Source organism: Candoia aspera, chromosome 3 (assembly GCF_035149785.1).
Source record: "Candoia aspera isolate rCanAsp1 chromosome 3, rCanAsp1.hap2, whole genome shotgun sequence".
Taxonomy (NCBI): Eukaryota; Metazoa; Chordata; class Lepidosauria; order Squamata; family Boidae; genus Candoia; species Candoia aspera.
In genome coordinates, this window is record NC_086155.1 from 80,717,189 (window position 1) to 80,739,273 (window position 22,085).

The following is a 22,085-nucleotide window of genomic DNA, read 5'->3' on the forward strand; positions in this document are numbered from 1 at the left end:
TTTAGCAGCTTAGTGTTGCTCTGCTCGGGACAAATTAATAGATTTTGGGGTGGGAGGGAAAAGAAGACAGAACAAATGAAGAGAATAAAGGGATAGAAAGTAAAGAGGTTTTTCCTTAGTCTGTTTGGTGATGTTGATAGGATACAGCAGATTTCTTTGCAATAATACTGGTTTTGCAACAGTGGCATCCATGGCGACAGGCAAGGGAGGGATCAAACTGAAGAAAACAGCATACAACACCCTTTTTCTATGTTTGTTGCAACATTACACACACACTCAAAGGGGATGAAGCTTATAGCATGACACCGTAACACTGGTCTTGTCAATGTGACAAAAATAGTAAGATCTTATGGATGCTGCTATTCTGTAGACATTTTATATAGCAATTCTGCGAGCTACAAAAAAATGAAATTGCAATGACATCGTGCAAAAAAAGAAAAAAAAATTCACATCTGAACAGAGCTTTAGAATAACCAAAAGCAAGACAATGGATGTTGTATGTTCTCTTGGCCCTAAGGCCAGTTGAATAGGTAGGGGAAGAACAATGATGGGAAGGAGTCACAGCACATAACTCCATTGAGATTTACAATACCATTTATCTCTCCCTCTTTTTTTCTCTCCCTCCCTCCCTCTTTCTCTTTCTGACTTTATAAGATCACAGGAAACACCTACTCTGGCTCTTATTTCACAGGTTATGATTCCCAAGGAATGCAGCACTACTTTATGGAAGTGGGGGAATCATGCTGCAATTTTTATTACAAATTATTTATTTATATAATATAATTATTGTAAGAATGTTATCCAACTTCTTCACTTTAAAGAACATCCCATGAGTTTTATACTACATTCCCTGTTCTGCTAGTATTTTATTTTATTTATTTTTTAATGCAGGTGTTTAGATCAAAATATCAAAGTACTGAAGGGTGTGAAATTGTGCTCTTGACAGATGGAGAAGACTCAGGAATACGATTTTGCTTTGATACAGTTAAAAGTAGTGAATCAATAATTCACACCATTGCGTTGGGGCCAAGTGCTTCAAAAGACCTAGAAATGCTGTCAAACATGACAGGTAAAGTAAGCTATACACTTTGGAAGGTCTCCAGTGTTATTCAACAACAGCTGGTGATTCAGAAAATGTGAGCTTATTCCTCATAGTCATTCATATGTCAAGTATTCCCACTTTAGATATTCTAAAATGATATAACAATACCCAAAGAACAGTCTGAATGCCCATACTGTACTAGGTCTTCTTCCTTGTCCCATTCTCATTGCTCTCCCTTGCGTTTCAGATTATTTCTAAAATATGTTGTCCTGACAACATGTACAACACAACAGGCTTCCCATTTGATTATGAAGAGAGCAATGAGGAAAGGAATAGGGTACTAGGTCTTGCTAAACATCGTCCTCTCAAGTTTAAATAACACACATGGACTGAATTAGACCTTTCTGACACTTGGATTTTATTCTTATTTTTATATTTATTTGTTAATTGTAATTACATTTTTATATATTGTATTTATATTTTATGACTATTGTTTTAATTGACTACTTTTATTGTAAACCGCCCAGAGTCCCTCTGGTGGGGGGAGATGGGCAGTGACAACTGCAGGGGTCACCAAACTTGTCAGAAAACAGACCTCTGTCTCCCAATTAGCAGTGCAAAAAATCATCCCAAAGCTCCTGAGATCACTCAACTTTGCAAAATCTCATTAATCTCATTCTACAATCTTGTTGGCAGTATCATCTAATTCCTTAATTTTTATTTAATTGAAAAGAGGGCCTGCAAATGCCATCTGGACTGTTGCAGGTGCTGCATTGCTGATCCCTAATGTAAATATTGAAACTACTGTTAGGCACAATGCAAATCTTTTATTGAAACTCACAGATTATTTCAATTATCTCAATCTTAATTTAGGAGGATTAAAATTTGCTGCCACTGATAGTTTGGATTCCAATGGCCTGATGGATGTTTTCAGTGGAATTTCATCAGGAAGTGGAAATATTTCTCAACAGTCTATTCAGGTATTTGGCAGCTATTTGTTTATTTATTTATAGGTATATGTCACCCAACTCTAAACAACTCCGGACGGTTAGTAGCTAATAGGGTCTATACACTTTTCAGATCTATTTGGTCCTTTTTTTGACCATTACTTTTGAATGGTTTGTAAATGGGAGCTATTTCAATAGATCTGTTGCTGGCTAATTTGTTAAATGCCAAGCTTCTAGGAATTTTCTTGCATTCTTACACTTGGCTTGATCTAAAAGGTTTACAGTTTACCAGCTGAAATTGTGGTTGAATTTCTCTGTGTCTTGTGAAATTAAAGAAATTTCATCATCTTTTCTATCAATTGACATTCATGGATGCATTGTGCTAATATTCTGTCTGTTTGCTCTACATAGTGGTTTTTATAGCCTTTATACTATATGTTGTAAATAACTCCTGTTTTTCTTTTTTGGCTACTGGGTTTTTGGGTTTGCTTAGGATGCCTTGGAATGATTTTGTCAGTTTTGGGCTAACAAAACCAAAGATATTTTGATATTTTCTTGGAAATGTTAATACATTTTCTTATATGTCCGTGTCTTACAACATTTATTTAAGAAGGTTTTTTTAACCCTCTCGTATCTCATTGACTACCTTATTGTCACTGTTGTCACTATTACTGTTTGATTATCACTGCTTGCTTCATTATTAATTTTATACTTTTTATTAATCTTGATCATCTTATTAAACAAATACAGTATGTCTACGTATGCTTAGCTGCAGCATGCTGCTAAGTAGATGTGTGTGAATGCAGATATGTGTGTGCCTGTGTATGTCTATTATTACTAGACCAAAGTATTCTTTTATTTAAAATATGTAATAACCTATAAAGATTACAGAGTGGTAAAAGATCGGTGGGACGATTGAAGGGACGCGGTGGCGCTGCGGGTTAAACCGCTGAGCTGTCGATCGGAAGGTCGGCGGTTCGAAACCGCGCGGCGGGGTGAGCTCCCGTTGCTCGTCCCAGCTTCTGCACACCAAGCAGTTCGAAAACATGCAAATGTGAGTAGATTAATTGGTACCGCTTCGGCGGGAAGGTAACGGCGTTCCGTGAGTCATGCTGGCCACATGACCCGGAAGTGTCCTATGGACAACGCCGGCTCCAAGGCTTTGAAACGGAGATGAGCACCGCCCCCTAGAGTCGGACACGACTGGACTTTACGTCAAGGGAAACCTTTACCTTTACCTAAAAGATCGGTACACCGAATGTACATACGTACATACGTACGTACGTATATATAATATAAAGACTTGTTGTAATATATGGGTGCGGTGGTGCCATGTTAAATGGTGGTTGTTGCACTAGAAATACATAACAACAATATCAGCATTTATTCTTCAGCATGATATAGCTTTTTACCCCATGTTCTTAGCTATGAAGTTTATCTTAGATGGTATGCTCCCAGAGTAATTAAATACATTTTATTACAGTCATAATATTTTCTTGCTTTATCATAATTCCTTTTTTTTTTCACTTACAGATTGAAAGTAAAAGTCACAAGGTCGATGCCAAGAGATTTCTTACTGGTACTGTATTCATCGATTACACTGTAGGAAATGATACTTTTTTTGTTGTTACATGGAAAGAAAGCAAACCTAGAATTCTTCTGACGGATCCAAAAGGAAAAACATATGATGAATACAATTTTGCAGTTGACAGCACCAATCATAAAGCAGCTCGGCTTAAGATTAATGGGACCGCAGAGGTAAAATATTGCAGCTTTCTTTCAACCAAGGAAATTGCATTATCGTTAAAGTTATAATTTTAATGTTCTTTTAGTACATAGACAAACAGATCTATTTTAGAAATGCAATTGTACTAGTAAAGTTTGGAGTACCTAAAGCTAACTTAGAACAACAGGCTGACATCAAATCTGGTGATGTTTTGGGGCTCTTGTATTCATCTTGATAGCTTTCCTTTCCAAAAACAGTGATTGTGCAGGCTGTTATTTATTGTATCTCTTCTCATCCTCTACCTCCTTCTCTGCCACTCTCTGCAGAACATATAGGAATGAGTTGTTTAGTTTGGCACCCGGTGGAGTAGCACCAAATAAATGCGCTTGCCATTCTTACTATTCTAAACCTATGCTTGTAGGTTCCAATGCATTACTTTGAAGATCTGAGATATTACAGGGATAATAAAGATGGTAGCAGTTATTGCTGGTACATTGTTCAGCACTTTTTATTACAGTCCCAAGGGGAAAAAAATTAACAGAAAAAAGAATAAAATTATTACATCGATAATAGTGACCTATGAGCCCCGGTATTATCCTTTTAAGTGTGGAGGTCTGCAAGGTCATGCAAATTTAGAACAGCCACAAAACTTATTTTTGCCTGACTTAGCTCTGAGTTTGAGCCATTTCCAGAAGGTGATTTTGTTCTAGATTCTTAAGCATTATGGACTTGCAGTGCTGTCTTTCAACAAATGCTGATATGAGGCAGTTTTTCAAGAGCTGATATTCTTTGTCATTCCTGGAAATTCCATTTGCATTGTTTCTGCTTCACTTCAGAAAGGATCAAACTGCAATTTACCAAATCCATACTATGCTTGTAGCTATTTGTTTTCCTGTTGGATGACTTCCTGCCATACCCCATGTCCAGCTCCTAATTATCATTTTACTTAACCCGGTTTAGTAACATGACACTGTGATGTTTGCTCCTGCAAAATAAGCTACTGAATACTGGCATGCCACATTCACAGAGTTTGCTGGGATGGAAAATTTCATAGGATTTGCTCCACCATTGTTGGCTGAAAGTGTTTTTCATAAGCTCTAGATTTCCAAGCATAAAGACAACACCACACTGAACACGCTTGAGTTTTACAACAAATGAAGACAATAGGGAGAACATGTGGTTTAGTTTTAAAGTTTGCTTTCTTCACTGGAAAGAGGGGTAATACTTTGGGGGACCTTATTGCATCAAAGCCATTTATTTATCAAAATCAAGTGGAAAGTCCTATAGGTAGGTTCCCCACTTGTAATCTACAATATCTTCTACAGTCATCCAATCATTCTTGTGCCAAATAACAGTAATGAGGATAGGCTTTATATTGCCTCCATAATGGCTGAGTGATGGTTGGAAATAACTAGTGAGAATCCTTTTGTTCTAAACATACTCTGTCCCAATCATTATTGCTTGAGTTTACTCACATGCTCACTGCTTCACTTACTCTCCTACACACTTATTTTTCTGCTGCCTCCTCCTTAATCCACTCTATCTTCTCTCTTATTGTACATATATTATCAGTTTGCCATTTAAAGCATATATTTATTTATTTTATTTTTTTATTTATCAAATTTGTAACTGCCCATCTCCTCCGAGCGGAGAAACTCTGGGTGGTTTAAAATATAAAACAATAAATATATAATAAAATTTCAATATAAAACACACTATAAAACAATTTCACAGAGCTACCAAATATAATATACCTATATATATATAAAATATACCAAATATATAAGGGACGCAGTGGCGCTGCGGGTTAAAATGCTGAGCTTGCCAGTCAGGAGGTTGGCAGTTCGAATCCGCGTCGTTGCTAGTCCCAGCTCCTGCCAACCAAGCAGTTCGAAAACATGCAAATGTGAGTAGATTAACAGGTACCGCTTTGGTGGGCAGGTAACGGCGTTCCGTGTAGTCATGCCGGCCACATGACCATGGAAGTGTCTACGGACAAACACCGGCTCTTTGGCTTTGAAACGGAGATGAGCACCGCCCCCTAGAGTTGGACACGACTGGACTTAATGTCAAGGGAAACCTTTACCTTTACTAATATACCAAATATAATATAACCTGTATATCATTTGGAAACCAGAACATTTCTTCTCTTACACTTGCAAACTCAAAAGGCATGATGTAGAAGAAATGGCCTTCAGAAAGGACAAAATAAACAATAAACTGGGGAACCAATTCTTCAATTTACAAACATTCTTAAATGGTTAACTGGAATCAGGAAAATAGGTCAGGGAAAGGAGAAGCCTACAAGAATGGCTAGTTTCAATAGAGGCAATGGAATGGTCCCAATTACTTTATCCACTGAAGGTCCTATAAGATGGTAGATGAGACACAGAAATAGCCAAGGCTATAAAAGGAGTCAAAGGAGTGTCCTGGTGTCCCAAATTTCTCTCTGCTGTAACAGTTAGTTGGTGCCATTAATTTTCCCATTCATTCCATTCTGACAGTTGGCAGAAGTGTCATTTGTCTTTCCAATGTGCCAGCCTACCAACAACTTAGGAAGCCCATTATTTCCACAGTAGAAGAAAACTGGAATAGTATTTAGCCATGTTGATTCAGAATTCGAGCTACTGCAGTTGCAGTACCTGGAAAACACTGGGTTGGTGAAGACTTCCTTAAAGGGAGTCAAGTTATCATATGTACACTCTCATTGTAGCCCCATTATGGCATTTCTTTAACCATAGTGTTCTGGCAAAAGCCTGGCCTTATATGGACATTGCTCATGATAGTATCAATTGGTATTAATGATATTGTTAATTGCAAGCAGTTGCACAATCATTACACCTTTCACACATACAGCTTCCTTCCATGTGAGCCATAATCTTGAAACTATGGGACCCTGGCTCGTATGAAAGCCAACACATGTACAATTGTATGTAAAAATGCCAGAGAGTGTTATTTGCAGGGTGCAGGACTTTTAACCAGACTGTTCACAAGGGAGCATGAATGGGCTTCTGCAGTCCAATTCTTTAAAATCTCTACACATACAAATGCCTATTTATCCTTATAAAACACAATATGCAGATAAATCAAAACTACATTTATGCCTATCAGACCATGCAAAGTGAATATTTAATAATGTTTTACTTCCAAATTTTGATCTGCAGGTGGGAGATTGGTCTTACATACTTTTCAATGAACACTCAGGGGCTCAGGTGCTAACAATCACAGTAACTTCCCGACCGGCATCTCTAACGGAACCTCCAGTAATTGTGAAGTCCTACTTGAGCAGAGATGCAAATGCTTTTCCCAACCCAATCATTATTTATGCAGAAGTCAGTCAAGGACTTTTGCCAGTACTTGGTGCAAATGTTACGGCCACAGTTGAATCAGACTCAGCAAGTGAAGAGCTAGAGCTTCGGGACAATGGGCTTGGTAAGTGTACTTGGAAAAATGTTTGTATTACATATTTTTCAAATACCTCTCTACATGGCATTCCAGAAGTATGAACTTATACATTTACCCATATGGGCTCAGATAATTGACCCAATATACTGATAATCTAAGGCCATCATTAAAAAAAAATAGTGATAATGATGGCAGCTTTCTGGATCAAAAACACATGTTTGGCCACTGCGTTATGGTCTCTGCTGAGCTCCTTGCACCATTGCAGCTGCGTGGCTGGGAAGGAGAATGAACCATGTTGGATCAGCTACGGAGGGCTTACTTGAGGACACTGTGCTTCTGCTCTGCTCTCCTTCTGCTGTATTGCTTTATCACACCCCTTCTTAGCTTGATGTAGCAAAACTTGCTCCCCAGGATATAAGTAGCCAGTCACTATCAGACAATATTTCTGGAATATTAATTTAGTTCGATTGTACCAAGACTGTCCACTGTCCGTTTATTTATTTATTTATCTTAGATGTAGAATTTATCATGAGGAATGCTGAACAAGTAGAAATAGAAATTGGAAATAAAATTAATGGGAGAAATAACTTCAGACATGCTAACGATGCCACTTGTATGAGTGGAAGCAAGGAAGACCTAAGGAATCTCTTGTTGAACATGAAAGAAGAGAGTGGAAAAGACAGTCTGATGCTCAATACTTTTTAAAAAAACCCAAGATTATGTTAACAAGCAAAGTCAACCCAGTACAAGTAGTCAGAGAAGGCTTTTAAGTTTATTGTGAGAAGAAGGCTTCAAGTCTGACATCTTAGCAAATTGTTGAAGTGAGAGAGACAACATCTAGGTTCAGCCATCTTTGACTCTGAGGTGACATGAACTTTGTCACAGACAAATCCCCCAACTCAACCACCTAGAAAAAAAAAAGAGGCTTTATTCTTTTGGGGGACTGTAGGCAGAACTCTGGGAGAAACTGAGGAAGGAAGTGATGTGGGGAGAAAGAGAGCAAAGGTTCTCCTCTAATTAAAGTGGAATTTCCAGAGAAAAGGAACTTCCAGGTAACCACTGAATCAAAGAGGGAATCTGATTCAAGGCTAGATTGTTCTCTAAAGGAATAGGGAATGTTACCCTTTGTACTAGAGTTTGATATTGTCTATTTGTGTTGTTCCGTTAGCTTGTTTGTCTCTGCTTTTTGTGTTCTTAGTGCATGCTCAGTAAATTGTTTGTTTTATGAAACAGGGAACCCCTCTACTTTATTATTCCTTTAAGTTAGGGGCAAAACAATATCAACTTGGGTCTGTCCAGAATCTCCTATTTTCTATGTACAGTTCTTCTATAGGAGATCCTTTGAAGTCACAGTCTGATTTAAAGAACTCTGTATTTTTATCTCCTTTTCCTTTACAGGTTATTAATTAAAGCTAAAAAGTTTTTTTTTAACATTCACTCTTTTCTTTTTTAAAAGTAAAGTTGATATAGATTGGTCTATTTTCCAAGGGGAAGTAAGGGCTGACTCACTACTACACAGCCAGGAAGTGGCTTTTGAATTGCTAGAAGTATCATACCGTGTGGGGATCCTTTCTCTCACACATGCTGGGGCGTTCTCTAGAAAATAGGTGTTAGTAGTGAGAACTACCAAGCCATATGAAGGAGAGGGCTTCCGGGAGAGAACAGTTGAGAACTCCAACCTTTCACCAGGGGTGTTGCAATACAATGGATGGAAACTTCCCAGAGTGGCTCCCTTGCATGTCCTTTCTGACCAGGTGAACCTATTTGTATGATGAATGCAAAGCACCCAGATGGTTCCAGAGCACTGTAGGAAGCCTAAGCATTCTTTTTGGCTGCTTTTAACACATTCTGTGGCCTTTCAAGGGAGGAATAATTGTAACTAGAGGGCATGAAGCTTCCATACAAAGCTCTGATGATCTGATCTAATCTTTACTCTACAAAGGGAGGGACTGTGAGGCTACAGGGAGGAGGAAATGGCAAAAATAGGGGGAGGGATTTCCAAGCACCAAGCTGGAATGGAGAAAGAAGATGGGCTGGGACTTATTTCAGCGTGGTCATCAAAAGCAGCTTACACCCTGACAGTGTTTTGCAGCCTGTCAATATTTTAAAAGATATTTAAGAGAAGCTGGTTTAAGACAAGGAAACACTCTTTTCTTCCTTTTTTCCTGATTGGTGAATTGTTTGAAGCGATCTTCAAAATGAAGTCCAGATGTTATGAATTACGTAAAAATAAACAAACTCATCCTTCGAATTAAAAATACTACTATAAATCTTCTTGAGGTTTTTCTTTTTTGCTTATTTCTGATGAAACAGGTTTATTTATAACATTGTGAGATTCTATCATTATTTTGTTTGATATAAAGATTAACATGTAATTATTAGACATATTTCTCACCCAACTCTAAGCCCAGAAAAATAAATAGCATTATTCAGAAGAGAGGGTGGGGGTTGCGCAAATTCGGTATTTTAGTGGTCATGTTATTGCAAAACATTAGAACTCCTTCCTTATTTCAGTAGAAAAGCACAGAGTTTTGGGCAAACCAAGGTGCAAAATTTTACTCTAGTGAAACCCAAAATAACTTTTGCTTCTTACTTTACAATTCCCACAGTTAATTGGCATAGCAATGCTTTTCAGAGCCAGTCTTCTGGAAAACCTATATTATCTTGTGTGTCTATACTTTAAAAAAATCATTACACATGCCTGTTAGTTTGATGTTTGGGATATATCTCTCATGTTAAGTGTTTACATAGACAAGTTACATGCAAAAAAATCATGCACACATGGTATATGTATGGTATATACCATCTGCATGGTATCTCTCTACCAGAGACTTTACATTCTGATAAACCTTAGTCAATTTATCATTGGCTGAATTCACACACCCAACAGCCATTTTGCATGAGCACTTACAAGGTATTCTGAGTATTTATTTATTTGTATTTTTTTATTTATTTAAAAGATTTGTATGGCTGCCTGTCTCAAACAACTCTGGGCAGCTCACAACAGTATTCAAAATTAGCCCACCATCCCAAAAATTAGGTACCCATAAACTTGGTCCCTATTGCCTTAAGAGATCTCTACCAATAGCATTGGTACCTAGAATTTAAGAGTAAAGAATTATGGAGTTGGAAAGGATCCTGTGGATTTTGACTAACTCCAAATCTATAACAGCCATTCATTGGTTCTGAATATATTGGTAAATAACCATAGAATTAAACATTCACTTCTATAAAAACAGGGATAGATAGAACTCATTTTTGGGTTTTTTTCCCTGCATTCTCCTAGAATTTAATTTTTAATATTTTTGTGTCAAGGTGCAGATATTATCAAGAATGATGGAATCTACTCAAGATACTTCACGTCATTCAAAGAAAATGGTAGATACAGCATAAAGGTACATGCCCAAGGGAGAGATAGGACCAGCCGACAAACCCACCGACAGAATCAAGCTCTATATGTCCCAGGCTACGTAGAAAATGGTAAGAATGTACTATGAAAGAGCATGAATTTAGTATGATTGATTGATTGATTATGTGCCATCAAATCGTTTTCGACTCCTAGCAACCACATAGATACTGTAGATTTTCTCCATCATGATCTATCCCTAACCTGGTGTTTCAGGACTTCCAAAGGTGCACTCATTGCCACAATAACTGAGTCCATCCACCTTGCTGCTGGTTGTCCTCTTCTTTCCTTTCACCTTTCCCAGCATTAGAGCTTTCTCCAGAGAACTAAGTCATCGCATAATGATCTGAAGTAGGATAATTTAAGCCGGGTCATTTGTGCCTCAAGTGAGAACTCTGGGTTGATTTGTTTGATGATTCATTTGTTAGTTTTCTTTTTTTAAAAAAAAATATTAAAGATTGTAATTGCAATAGTAAAAACTAATAGAAATTAAAAGAAGGAAAAAGGAGTAGAAAGAAAGAGTAAAAAGTGCAAAGGAAAAGAAAAAGAAAAAAGTAGCAAAGAAATGAAAGAGAAGTAAGAATATAGTAAAGAAAAAGAAAACAAATATATAAAGTGACTTCCAGCCTTCATCACAACAAATATAAATAATTTTAGTAACTTTTCACCTCCTCTTAATTTATAGTCAATGATCTCTTCATCCCATGTCCCATCTTTTATCTTTAAACAAATCCATAAAGCATGGTCATTTCAGGCCTGGTGTCAGCAAAAGTCCATTAAGGGTTGCCAGAAATAACATCTATTTTAACTTCGATCAAATAAACCAACTTTATATCCCTTCCTTTTATTTCTAACAATCTTAATCTATAGAACTTGATTTCATTTCTTTTTTACCCCTTCTCACGAGATTCATCCAAGCTTTAACAAATCTCTATTATAAATCCAATATAAAAGAATTATCCAGGTTACTTTCTTTGTTTATTATTTATAATTCCCTTTTGATTTTTAAAGCATCAACCAATTTCTTTTGTATCTCCAATGAAACATCTTTTTCCATATCATTCTTGTAGCCTGTCATTTGTAAATCCACTTTCAGTGTCAACTCTGCCTCTGTTTTTGTCTTGTGAGATAAAACTTCTTCCTCTTCTGCCATTTCTTTCACAACATCTTTTGGACACAGTCTATCCATAGAAGCAAACATCACTATTAACACTGTTGATGTTAACTTCTGATTCCATTTTTCAAAAGTATTCTTCAGTACTTCCAATGTTAAAGTATTTTTCATCGTTCCATAGCTGTTAATCAGGTTTATGTATTCTTCTTCTTTAATTAAAATCTTTAGTTCCCTCTAGTGTTCAATTTTTGAAACTGTTTATCTCTTTTATGTTCAAAACAAGTCGACTTTCCCATGGGGAAGATTCTTCTAATTAATTCCAAAATCTTATTTCAAATTTTTCTGGACCCTTAATTGGTTTATAATTTTCTAAAATCAAAGTCTTAGTTAGCTTTTTGTTGTTTATTTCATTTTTTAAAAAGTTCTTAAGCTTGTAGTTAAAATTCCTTTCATTAAGTATTGAAGGCAGACTCACCTGGTGTTTTCAGGCTTGTTGATCCAAAGGTTTCTAGTAGCTGAAAAGTAGTTAATAAGCAATTTCCGAATGTGATTAGAAAGGAAGTATGCAAACTTAGTATCCTTTTAAAGGCACCATCTGCAGTTTGAGCAGGATGGCTATTCCCTTGTCTCCCAGTGCTCAAAACCTTCCATAGACCAATGTCTTGCAGTCTCCTCATGAGGAGCAACTGTCTGGAGCACTTGTGGGCAATCTCCCATCCTCTCTTTGTCCAGAGAGGTTCGAAGAGCCAGTCTACTCAACAGCTGTTTGCCGCGATCATCAGCTCTGCTTTTTGTGGAGCTGTCTTCAGTCCACCATTTCTTCCTCCAGAAGTCCCATTTGTTAGTTTTCTTGGCTGTCCACAGTATTCTTAGGGGTCTTCTCCAACACCAAATTCAAAGGTGTCAATATTCTTCCTATCCTGCTTCTTTTTACCATAGAGTGTCACAGAGAATACCATGGCTTGCATGATTCTGATCCTTGTAAGTATATATTAGTATAAATGGTATATTAAATATTCAATTACTTTAATAAGAAATGAAAATTTAGAACAGGAGCCCACAGATTTTTGTAAGTAGCTGCTTGATTACCATCAAAAATTACAGCTAAGTTATAGCTTTTAATAGAATAAGAGGATAAAATGATAATAGATTTGTAAGCACTGTATCTTTTTTCACCTTTGAGTCCCACAAAATAAGTGAGGCCAAAAGCAAATTAAATACAATTAACTGAATTAATTTTTTAAAGCATTACTTATCGTACCATAGAAAGCCATGCCATCCAAACCTCGTGCCCTTCAAGTTCTAAGATACTATTTCTCAGCAACACCTACTCCATCCAAATGAAAGAAGCAGGCTGCAAAGTACAATTTCAGATCAAGCAGTCCCAATCTTCCTCATTCCTTTGCATCTTGGAGGATTTTATATTTAATGCTTGGCTTTTTCCCTTGCCATACAAACCTAGATATATTTTTCTGTCATTGTTTAAGTGGTACAGCAGTTGCCAGAATAGGTATTGTTTGAAACAAAAACATCATTCATTCATTTATATCACAGAAATTCTCCTTAATGACAATTGTAATTTCTCCCACCTTAGTATGTCCTTCTTAATTTAATTCCATGTCTTAACATAATTATTCTGAAATAACATACAATTCATATTAATCATCGTAATGCCCAAATATTTCACTTTTTTTCTCAATCTTAAAACCAGTTTTCCCATCAATTATTTTTGCTCTTCCATCCTCATGTTTTTGTTAACATCTTCACTGTCTCATTATTAATTTTAAATCCAGCTAATGCACTACTGTAAAATCCTTTAGTTTTTCCATTAATATTTCCACTCCTTCCAAAGGATTTTCCAAGATTATCACCAAATCATTGGCAAACACCCATAATTTATATGTTTCCCTTTTAATCCTCACTCCAGCAATTCTTTCATCTTGTCTTATGTCTCTATTCAATACTTCCAAACCTAAGACGAATAACAATGGTGACAAGGGGCATCCTTGTCTTCTCCCTTTCTGTATCTCACAAGGTTTTGTTAATTTTCCATTTACAATTATCTGTGCCTTTTGCAAAGCGTAAATCGATTTTACCCATTTAATAAAATTCTCACCAAAGTCCGTATCTTCCAAAATTTTAAACGAGAAGGTCCAGTTCAAATTGTCAAATTTGATATCTAGGAAGATCAAAGCAGCCTGTTTTTCATTATGCTGTTTTAAGTATTCCAAAATGTCCAATTCATTTCTAATATTAACTGTTTTTTTTGGGTAAAAACCCACATTCATCTTCCTTATATAAATTGATATTACACATACATACATACATACAAAGATACATTTTTCTCCAGCTTCTTGGGCACTCAAGGCTGTGACCCAAACTGGGAGAGTGGCTCCAGCAGATCCCAGGAGCAACATCAGAGCTCTCTCTCCAGAAGGGCGCAGTGCTAGGAACAGCTGAGATACTGCGCAGAACCCTCAAACCCCCAGGCCTCTGGTAGAGGACCCGAGGTTGAGGAAGACACATACCACCCATTGGGGTGAGAAGGGGATTTTTTTTATATATGTCTCTCACTTCCTAATGAATATGTATCTCAGTCCCACATGATTTGCCTTTCTTCTACTTAGACAATTCAAATAGGTATCAGAATAATGATAATGTTTTGGGGTTTCTGTTGTGACTTTCTCAAAAACTTTTTACAATAGGTGAAATAAAAATGAATGAACCAAGACCAGAAGCCAGTGACAATGATACCCAAGCAAACCTTGGAAAATTCAGCAGAATTGCTTCAGGAGGTTCTTTTGTAATGTCAGGAGTGCCTCCTAATCCTCCAGATCACTTTCCACCATCTCGAGTCACTGATCTTGAAGTAAAACTCAATGGTGAGGATGGATTCCTTTTGTCATGGACGGCTCCTGGAAATGATTATGATAAAGGAAAAGGTAATATTTTCTTTCCTACATTAGGCAGAGTAAATACTGTTAAAATTTAAATCTTTAAGGAATTTTCATCACCAGATAAAATTTGATGAATGCAACCTAATTTACCATACTATATAGAGTGCTTTTGGTTTAAATGGGATGGATCTGCTTTAGAACATGCCCCAGAACCCTCTATGATTTGTTTCAAAGACTACATGGCAGATATCAGATCCCAAGTGTTGTGGAGTATATGTAAGGACAGGAAGTCTGTAGTTCACTGAAAGGGGCCTTTTTCTTAATGCCTCTCTGAATATTTCTCTCTCTCTCTCTCTCTCTCTCTCTCTCTCTCTTCCTTTTTTGCAGCTGAAAAATATGAAATAAAAATCAGTGGAAATCCTGCAGAGTTAAGAGATACTTTTCACAGTGCTATTTCTGTGAACACATCTGATCTGAAACCTGATGTTGCTGGGGTCAAGCAGTCCTTTCAGTATAAATTGGAAAACTTCACAAACGAAAATGGCACCACAGTTTACTTTGCCATTCGTGCCACTGATGGCAGCAACAATGTTGGAGAAGTATCTAATATAGCAAGAGCAGTTGTGCTTCTTCCTCCATTTTTCTCTACTCCTCCCAGTCCAACCGATACTTATAGCTCTACTCGTCCCAGACCAACCGATACTTATAGCTCTACTCGTCCCAGACCAACCAATACTTATAACTCTACTCGTCCCAGTCCAACCGATACTTATAGCTCTACTCGTCCCAGACCAACCAATCCTTATAACTCTACTCGTCCCAGTCCAACCGATACTTATAGCTCTACTCGTCCCAGACCAACCAATCCTTATACCACAAACGCCACTGTTAGTGTGGAAGTTCCCAATAATGAAATCAACCATGGGATAAATAATGTGACTTTAATTGTTATCATAGTATGTGCTGCTCTAATTATTATTTGTGGTTGTATATGTATAACTATTTGTGTTTTATATAAGCAAAAAAAAGTAAATCCTGAAACTGTAATGTAAGAAGTAGGAATTCAAAACAATAGAATGGAAAGAGAAATAAACACAATCTGTGCTAGTTATGTGGACTTTCAACACACCTCTCTGTAAGTATGTGTATTCTGAAGATCAGTTAATATTCTCTGTCATAGACATAGATTTCTGCAGTACATTGATTTTAATTCTAAAAGGAAAGGAAGTTGAGTCACACTCCTCAGCCTTTATTGGAAGAGGTGAGTCAAAATAAAAGCAAGTTAGAAATACGTAACAGCCATATATTTTTCCATATACTTTCATTACAGTATTTGCACTACTCCATTTACCTACTCTTTCTTTTACCTTTACTGTAAAATTAACATCTAGCCAATCTAAAATTGTTTAGCAACCTCAATGGCAGCATTACTAATTTCTTCTATACTAATTAATGAGATTAAGTTCTATGTTGGTATTAGGTTACAATGAAATTACTGTAATTGAGTCTGGTTCAGCTTTACACTAAAAGTCTTTTTTTTCCTGAGACAAGAAAGATTAAATCAACTTTCCTCAGACAGCTGCTACTTAGGTGGACTTGTTGAATGGCTAAAGTGGCTACTTATTAGAAATTAGGGTTTTTTACAGTCCAAGGAATCTGGAAGCAACAAGTTGGGGATTTGGGGTGAAGTAATTGAAGAACAATGAGATTTATACCCAATTCAGTAAAATTGCCAAATGCCGATGTATTATATTGTACCATAATGTTCCACACTGCAAGTTTAACTATAGTGGAAGATAGCCTAGCAATTCTGGAAGATGGCTACCAACAGGGGCAAAATTGCTTTTCCAGTATATGAGTATCAAGACTCATGTGTCAAAATACATTTTTTTAACGCACATGTTTAGTAGGGACATATTTTAGAAGAATCATTTGAGGGAAGACTTAAATCTCCCAGCATCACTGTGTGTTCTTAATCAAACATTGGACCCACAAGCCTACTGAAAGATAACGAAACAAGAGATATCAGCTGCCTGCTAGGTAATTAATGTAATATTTAGTTTTACACACAGTGACAATCCAGATACTCCAATCCTGGGTTCAGCTGGGCAGAAAAGCATGAGAAATTCTAGATTAAAAAAAAAAAGGACCCCCTCCTCTGGCCACTTCATAAATGAATGGGTTCATTCTGGAATTAGCCAAATAGATTTGAGGGACAGGGCCACGTTCTTAGGACTGAAACCTTAATAAAACTTTTGAAAACAAATGTGGGAAACTTTTTGGAGAGTGAGATTATTTTAATAACATTCTGTGTCTAGGCTTTTTAACAATGAGTGAACCATTTTAAAGAAGTATAAGACCAAAAAAGAAAATCGTTTGTCCTGGCTTAAGCAAAGACCACGCTGAGATGAGGAGAATGTCTCTAGTGTTTATTAAACTGCTGTAGTAGACAGAAAATCCTACCAAACTGAAGAAGCGTGGGAAAACCCAGACAGATAAACCCCCAAACTCAAGGTGGGTCTGTTCTTGGTTTCTTTGAATGACAGTTCCATTTTGTGTGTAGTTGCCTTTGGTGTATTTGTGAAGACATATATTGATTTGTTTTGTTCTGCAAGTACAGTTCAGAATTATGGGCAACTCACATGAAAATGGGTGGGGCTTCAATCATGCGCTTATGACCACCATCTTGACTTTTCTGACACCCCCTGAAGATGCTTCTGAATCTCTGTCCTCCCAATTTCTCGTTCAAAAACAAAAGCCTTGAACTTGACAAGCCAAAGTATTTTTTGACCTCTCATTGAGACACTTAATAGGCACCATTACAGCAACACACCCACTTCCTTCTAGAATATACAAGTCTTTATCCAAGGTCTCTATCCCTACCATGATTCATTTTACGCCATTCTGATCAAACTTGCCATCCTTTAGCCAAACACTTTTTTGCCAGCCCTGGTGAAGAACAATCTTCATGCAAGCAGACCATCATCTAGATAACTCACAACATGGGTAAACCCTTTAAGAGAAAGACCAGTGAGACAAGCCTATTTCTGAGCCAGTGTGGAGCAGTGGTTAAGGTGTTGGATTAGAAAGGGGAGACCCAATCAACCCACAGCCATAAAAGCTCACTGGATGACTTTTGGCCAGCCACTTTCTCTCAGCTCAACCTACCTCACAGGTTATTGTTTTGGAAAAAAAATGGAGGAGGCTGTGTTATCTATACCACCCTGAGTTCCTGAAGGATAGGCAGGATATAAATCTAAGAAACAATGCTGCCTAAAATATCTAGTAAATTTATCCCACTGCAAATTATCTTTTTCTGAGAAACCTTTGGAAGAAAGGATCTGCCAGTGAGATTTTCAATGATTTCCCTGCCAGTTTGCAACAACCAGTTTTGTTGTATTTCTAGACACAATGCAACAAAGACAGCAAGAAATGGTCCCCAGCAACCAAACACAGATAGTATCCCAAGTTTAGGAAAATCTGGAGTTGATTCTGCAGCAAAGCCTTCATGCGGGAGTGCCCAAATTCTAAATCAGAAGTCACTATTAGCACACTTTTAGAAGTTCAGTGTTTCTCTCCTTCCTCTTGGAGATAATGACTCATTTCTGACATTATCCTTCCTTCAGATGGGAATTTTGAGGAGAAAAAGGAATGGGGAAAACAGACATATTTAAAACTGAAAATAAATATAATGGCATACACTTTTATGGGCTTTAAGTGCAGGAAATGTTATCCTGACATAAATAAACATTTGTATTTCCATGTTCTTAATAACTGCAATCTGCTCAGATTTCAATTCCTTTTTAATTATCATTTTTCCAGACCAGCTTCATTTTATAGTCACTCAGAATTCTAATAATTTGAAATCAGCATATTCAGCATCTAAATCAGTTTTAGATTAATTTCTGTATTTGTGCCACTGGGGAGGGGGATGGCAGCACGTAAGGTCATGATTTTGGAGACCTTTTAGGAAGATGGAGCTGTGACATCTGCTGTCCTGGAATCACATAAACACTTGTCAGCCATTAGACTTCTTGCCTGCTCACTTCACTTTAGGAAGGAGAGATCAAATAAAATTAAATCAAATTTATTTAGTTGTGGTCAATAAACAGCAAAGTAAAAAAACAAAACCAAAAAAGCAGAAACAGTGACCAAAATACAACAAAGACAGCATAAGAGTCATATAAAACCTAAAAGATTAACACTAAAGAAAGGGGAGAATTGAGTAAAACAGTATAAAACATAAAAGTTTACAGGGTAATACAGTAAAATAAAATAGAAAAAAACCTTTATAATGTCATCACTCTAAGATAAAGACATTGTTATGCCTGCTTCTGGGAATCACTGCAGATAGAAACTTAGCAACCCTATGATGATGGTAGGGTTTCAATTTGCAAGTAGGAAATGGACTACAATTTCAGTAGAAATTGGGGTTCTGTTAGGAGATAGTAAAGAAATGTCTGCAGATACATTGGTAAGTAAGGGCAGCAGAAAAATACATGCAATAGGGTCTCAGGTGAATTTGGATCACAAAGATGGCATCTTTCAGTGAATTTTTATTTTTTTATTTATTTTCTATCCCACCTTTATTATTTCTTTATAAATAACTCAAGGCGGCGAACATACCTAACACTCCTTCCTCCTCCTATTTTCCCCACAACAGCAACCCTGTGAGGGGAGTTGGGCTGAGAGGGAGTGACTGGCCCAAGGTCACCCAGCTGGCTTTCCTGCCTAAGGCGGGACTAGAACTCTCAGTCTCCTGGTTTCTAGCCCAGCACTTTAACCACTAGACCAAACTGGCTCTCAATGGAGTCCTACCAGTATTACTGAGAATAAGGTGATGAAATGTCCAAAGAAATGGCTCTACAGTACGCTGTGCTGGGCAAATAAGTAGTTTGTGGTATAAAAGGTTTCCAATTGCACGCATGTGTATTTCATTAGAAATGGTAAAATCCATTACAGATCTGCCAATCTAATCATATAAGAAGCAGGCATAGGTACACTTAAAAGACTAATGGACAGTTTGTGCAGTTGCTGTTCTTAGGGACTGAACGGTTATAGACTGGATCCAGTTACCTGGCATTTGGAGTATACAGTATTGCTGATACAGACAAGATAGGGACCTTCCAGTCACCATTTCCCTTCAGTAACTGCGGTGGTATTAGGTCACAGCTGGGGCTTCCCACTTTCCCGGTCATTAATTACTTTAAGACAGAGCCAGTTTGGTGTAGTGGTTAAGGCACCAGGCTAGAAACCAGGAGACGCTAAGTTCTAGTCCTGCCTTAGGCACGAAGCCAGCTGGGTGACCTTAGGCCAATCATTCTCTCTCAGCCCTAGGAAGCAGGCAATGGCAAACCACCTCCGAAATCTTGCCAAGAAAAATGCAGGGACTTGTCCAGGCAGTCGCCAGGGGTCAAGACTGACTCAAAGGCCCCCCCCCCCAAAAAAGTCTGGAGACCAGGGAGGAGACTGGCCAATAGAAAGGGAGCCGCTATAGAGGAGAGATGGAGCTCTCTTCCCATCTAGCGGCCGGAATCCAAGCTTTCAAGCCAATTGGGAGCGACGTTTTCAGGCTGCGGAAAATAGGAATGCAGTACCTATTTTGGAAGCTCATTGCTTGCCCTGCAGGAGGGGGAGCAATGCTTGGAGGCTAGGGTTTCAGAAGGAGAGACCAGCACCCTTCTGTGTCACCCGAGGCAAACATGGATTCCGCGCCCATTTTGGCGCCCCCCCCCAGTTGCGGCCCTATCCGGTGGGAAAAATACTAGGTCAGTTTTCATTTCGCTTATAGTTTTCCTGAATGCTCCTGTCTGGTTTTCTCCTTTCCCTGGCCTTTTTAAAATATTCTTCTTAACCTCTCCAAGGGGTAAGGCTGGCCCGGCTATTAGAGAGACAAAGCCGGCTGCCTGCCTGCCTGCCTTGAGCTGCGAGAGAGACGGTGGTCGAGCGCGAAACCAACAGGGGTTAAACATCCAATTACGATTCGCCTCATTTTGCAAGATGAAGAACAGGCGCCGCTGCGCCGCCGGCTCTTCTTCCTCCCCAAAGCTGTTGGGCACCTCGCGGCCGCATCCCTCCAACCAGGTTGGTCCCCTCCAGTTATAGGGGCAGCTGCCAGCAAGCCATCCCCGGCGCAACTGCCCTTCGGCCGCTTCCCGGGGGGAGTTCTGCTAAGGTGGCTGGTTCGCTGCCCTGATTCCTGCAGATCGTTTCTAGCATTACAGGTAAGATAAGAGAAGCCGATTGCTGGTTTATTCGGGATCCGTTCCACGGAAGGCATTTTTCTAAACGAGCAATCCGGTAAGGGCTTCCCCCATATCTGGATTTTTACTTTTCTCCTCCCACTGTAAAATTGAGCTGGTCCTTCTGCCTTTTCTTTTTCTTGCAGCGCTCAGAAGAATGTTGCATTGGGTTACTTACTCTTTCGTTGTTGGCTTCCTATGAGTCAGACAAGAGAGCTTTGTTTGTAGGATAGTTTGATTAAAGATAGGACAGTGTTCGTCATCACATCGACCATGATTGTTTTCGTCATGGGGTATTCAGCAAACAGAATTAGTTGTGTGGACGCACAGAACCTTAGGGTATGAACCATGGGTTGCAAATCATTATAGTAAGGTTGTGCTATGAGCTAAGCCAAAAGCAAATAACAGTACTGTATAGCTTAGATAGGTAAACCCAATGTATATGTTTTTGTGTGTTTCTGTAATATGAATTTACACAAGCTCTCCTTGGGTGAATTCCATCCATTATTTACGAGGTGATCAGTTTTACATTGCAGAATCCTCTGGATCTCCTCCATGTTGTCATGTTCACATTCTAATGTCTGGTTAACATTGTAACATTTCACATGTCATTCTCTGTTCCGTATCTCTTCACCCGGGGTTTTTCCATTCTGTTGCCCTCCCTTGTTTTGAGGGCTTGGAATGCATGTTTGGGTTTGCGCTCCTGTTCAAGGTTACTTTCCCAGGCGCATCTAACGGCATTCAGCACCTGGGAGGGGGAGCGTCCTGACGGGCGACCGGGCGGGACCTGCCCACAAGCAAGGCTTTTAAGTTTGTATTTGGCGCGCTTTTGCTCATTCTCAGCTTTCTCTGTATTTGCATACTATTCCTTTAATAAATCAGTTATCTTTAAGCCCGAGCTTGTGAGACTGAGTATTTGGGTTTAGGCAATCATTACATAAAGCTGAGAATGAATTTTTCCATTTTCCGCTGGCCCCATCCAATCCTTGGATAAGAGGGAACGCTAGCGATGACAGAACCTCAACTTCGCGTAAGTGAGGGAGGCGAAGAAGAGCGGGAGGTGGTCAAAAGCCGGCCAGCGCTAACCTCGAGAGCGCAAAGAGCAGCACGTCGGGAGTTGCGAGATACCCAATTGGACGAGCTGTTGACATCCATACAGGAGAGTCTCAGGAGTGAACAGAGATCTGTTATGGAAAGAACCACGGGGAGGGGGTCTCCCCAATTGGCCTGGGAGCACGAAGTCCCTCTGTCACCGAAGGTGGTGATAACCAACCAACTCCCGGAGGAGCCGGTCACTCCGGCCCGT

The 22,085-nt window shown here is 38.5% G+C and overlaps 1 protein-coding gene across 1 annotated transcript in view; it reads left to right on the forward strand.

The window, feature by feature from the left end:
* LOC134493564 (calcium-activated chloride channel regulator 1-like) overlaps positions 1-16,803 on the forward strand; it is a 30,170-nt gene extending 13,367 nt beyond the window's left edge. Inside the window, exons 8-14 of the mRNA XM_063298214.1 lie at positions 892-1,069; positions 1,916-2,022; positions 3,523-3,747; positions 6,880-7,147; positions 10,436-10,600; positions 14,346-14,582; positions 14,925-16,803. Coding sequence (XP_063154284.1) covers positions 892-1,069; positions 1,916-2,022; positions 3,523-3,747; positions 6,880-7,147; positions 10,436-10,600; positions 14,346-14,582; positions 14,925-15,589 — 1,845 coding nt within the window. The 3' untranslated portion in view covers positions 15,590-16,803. The remainder of the gene's footprint in view (positions 1-891; positions 1,070-1,915; positions 2,023-3,522; positions 3,748-6,879; positions 7,148-10,435; positions 10,601-14,345; positions 14,583-14,924) is intronic.
* Positions 16,804-22,085: the final 5,282 nt, after the last annotated feature.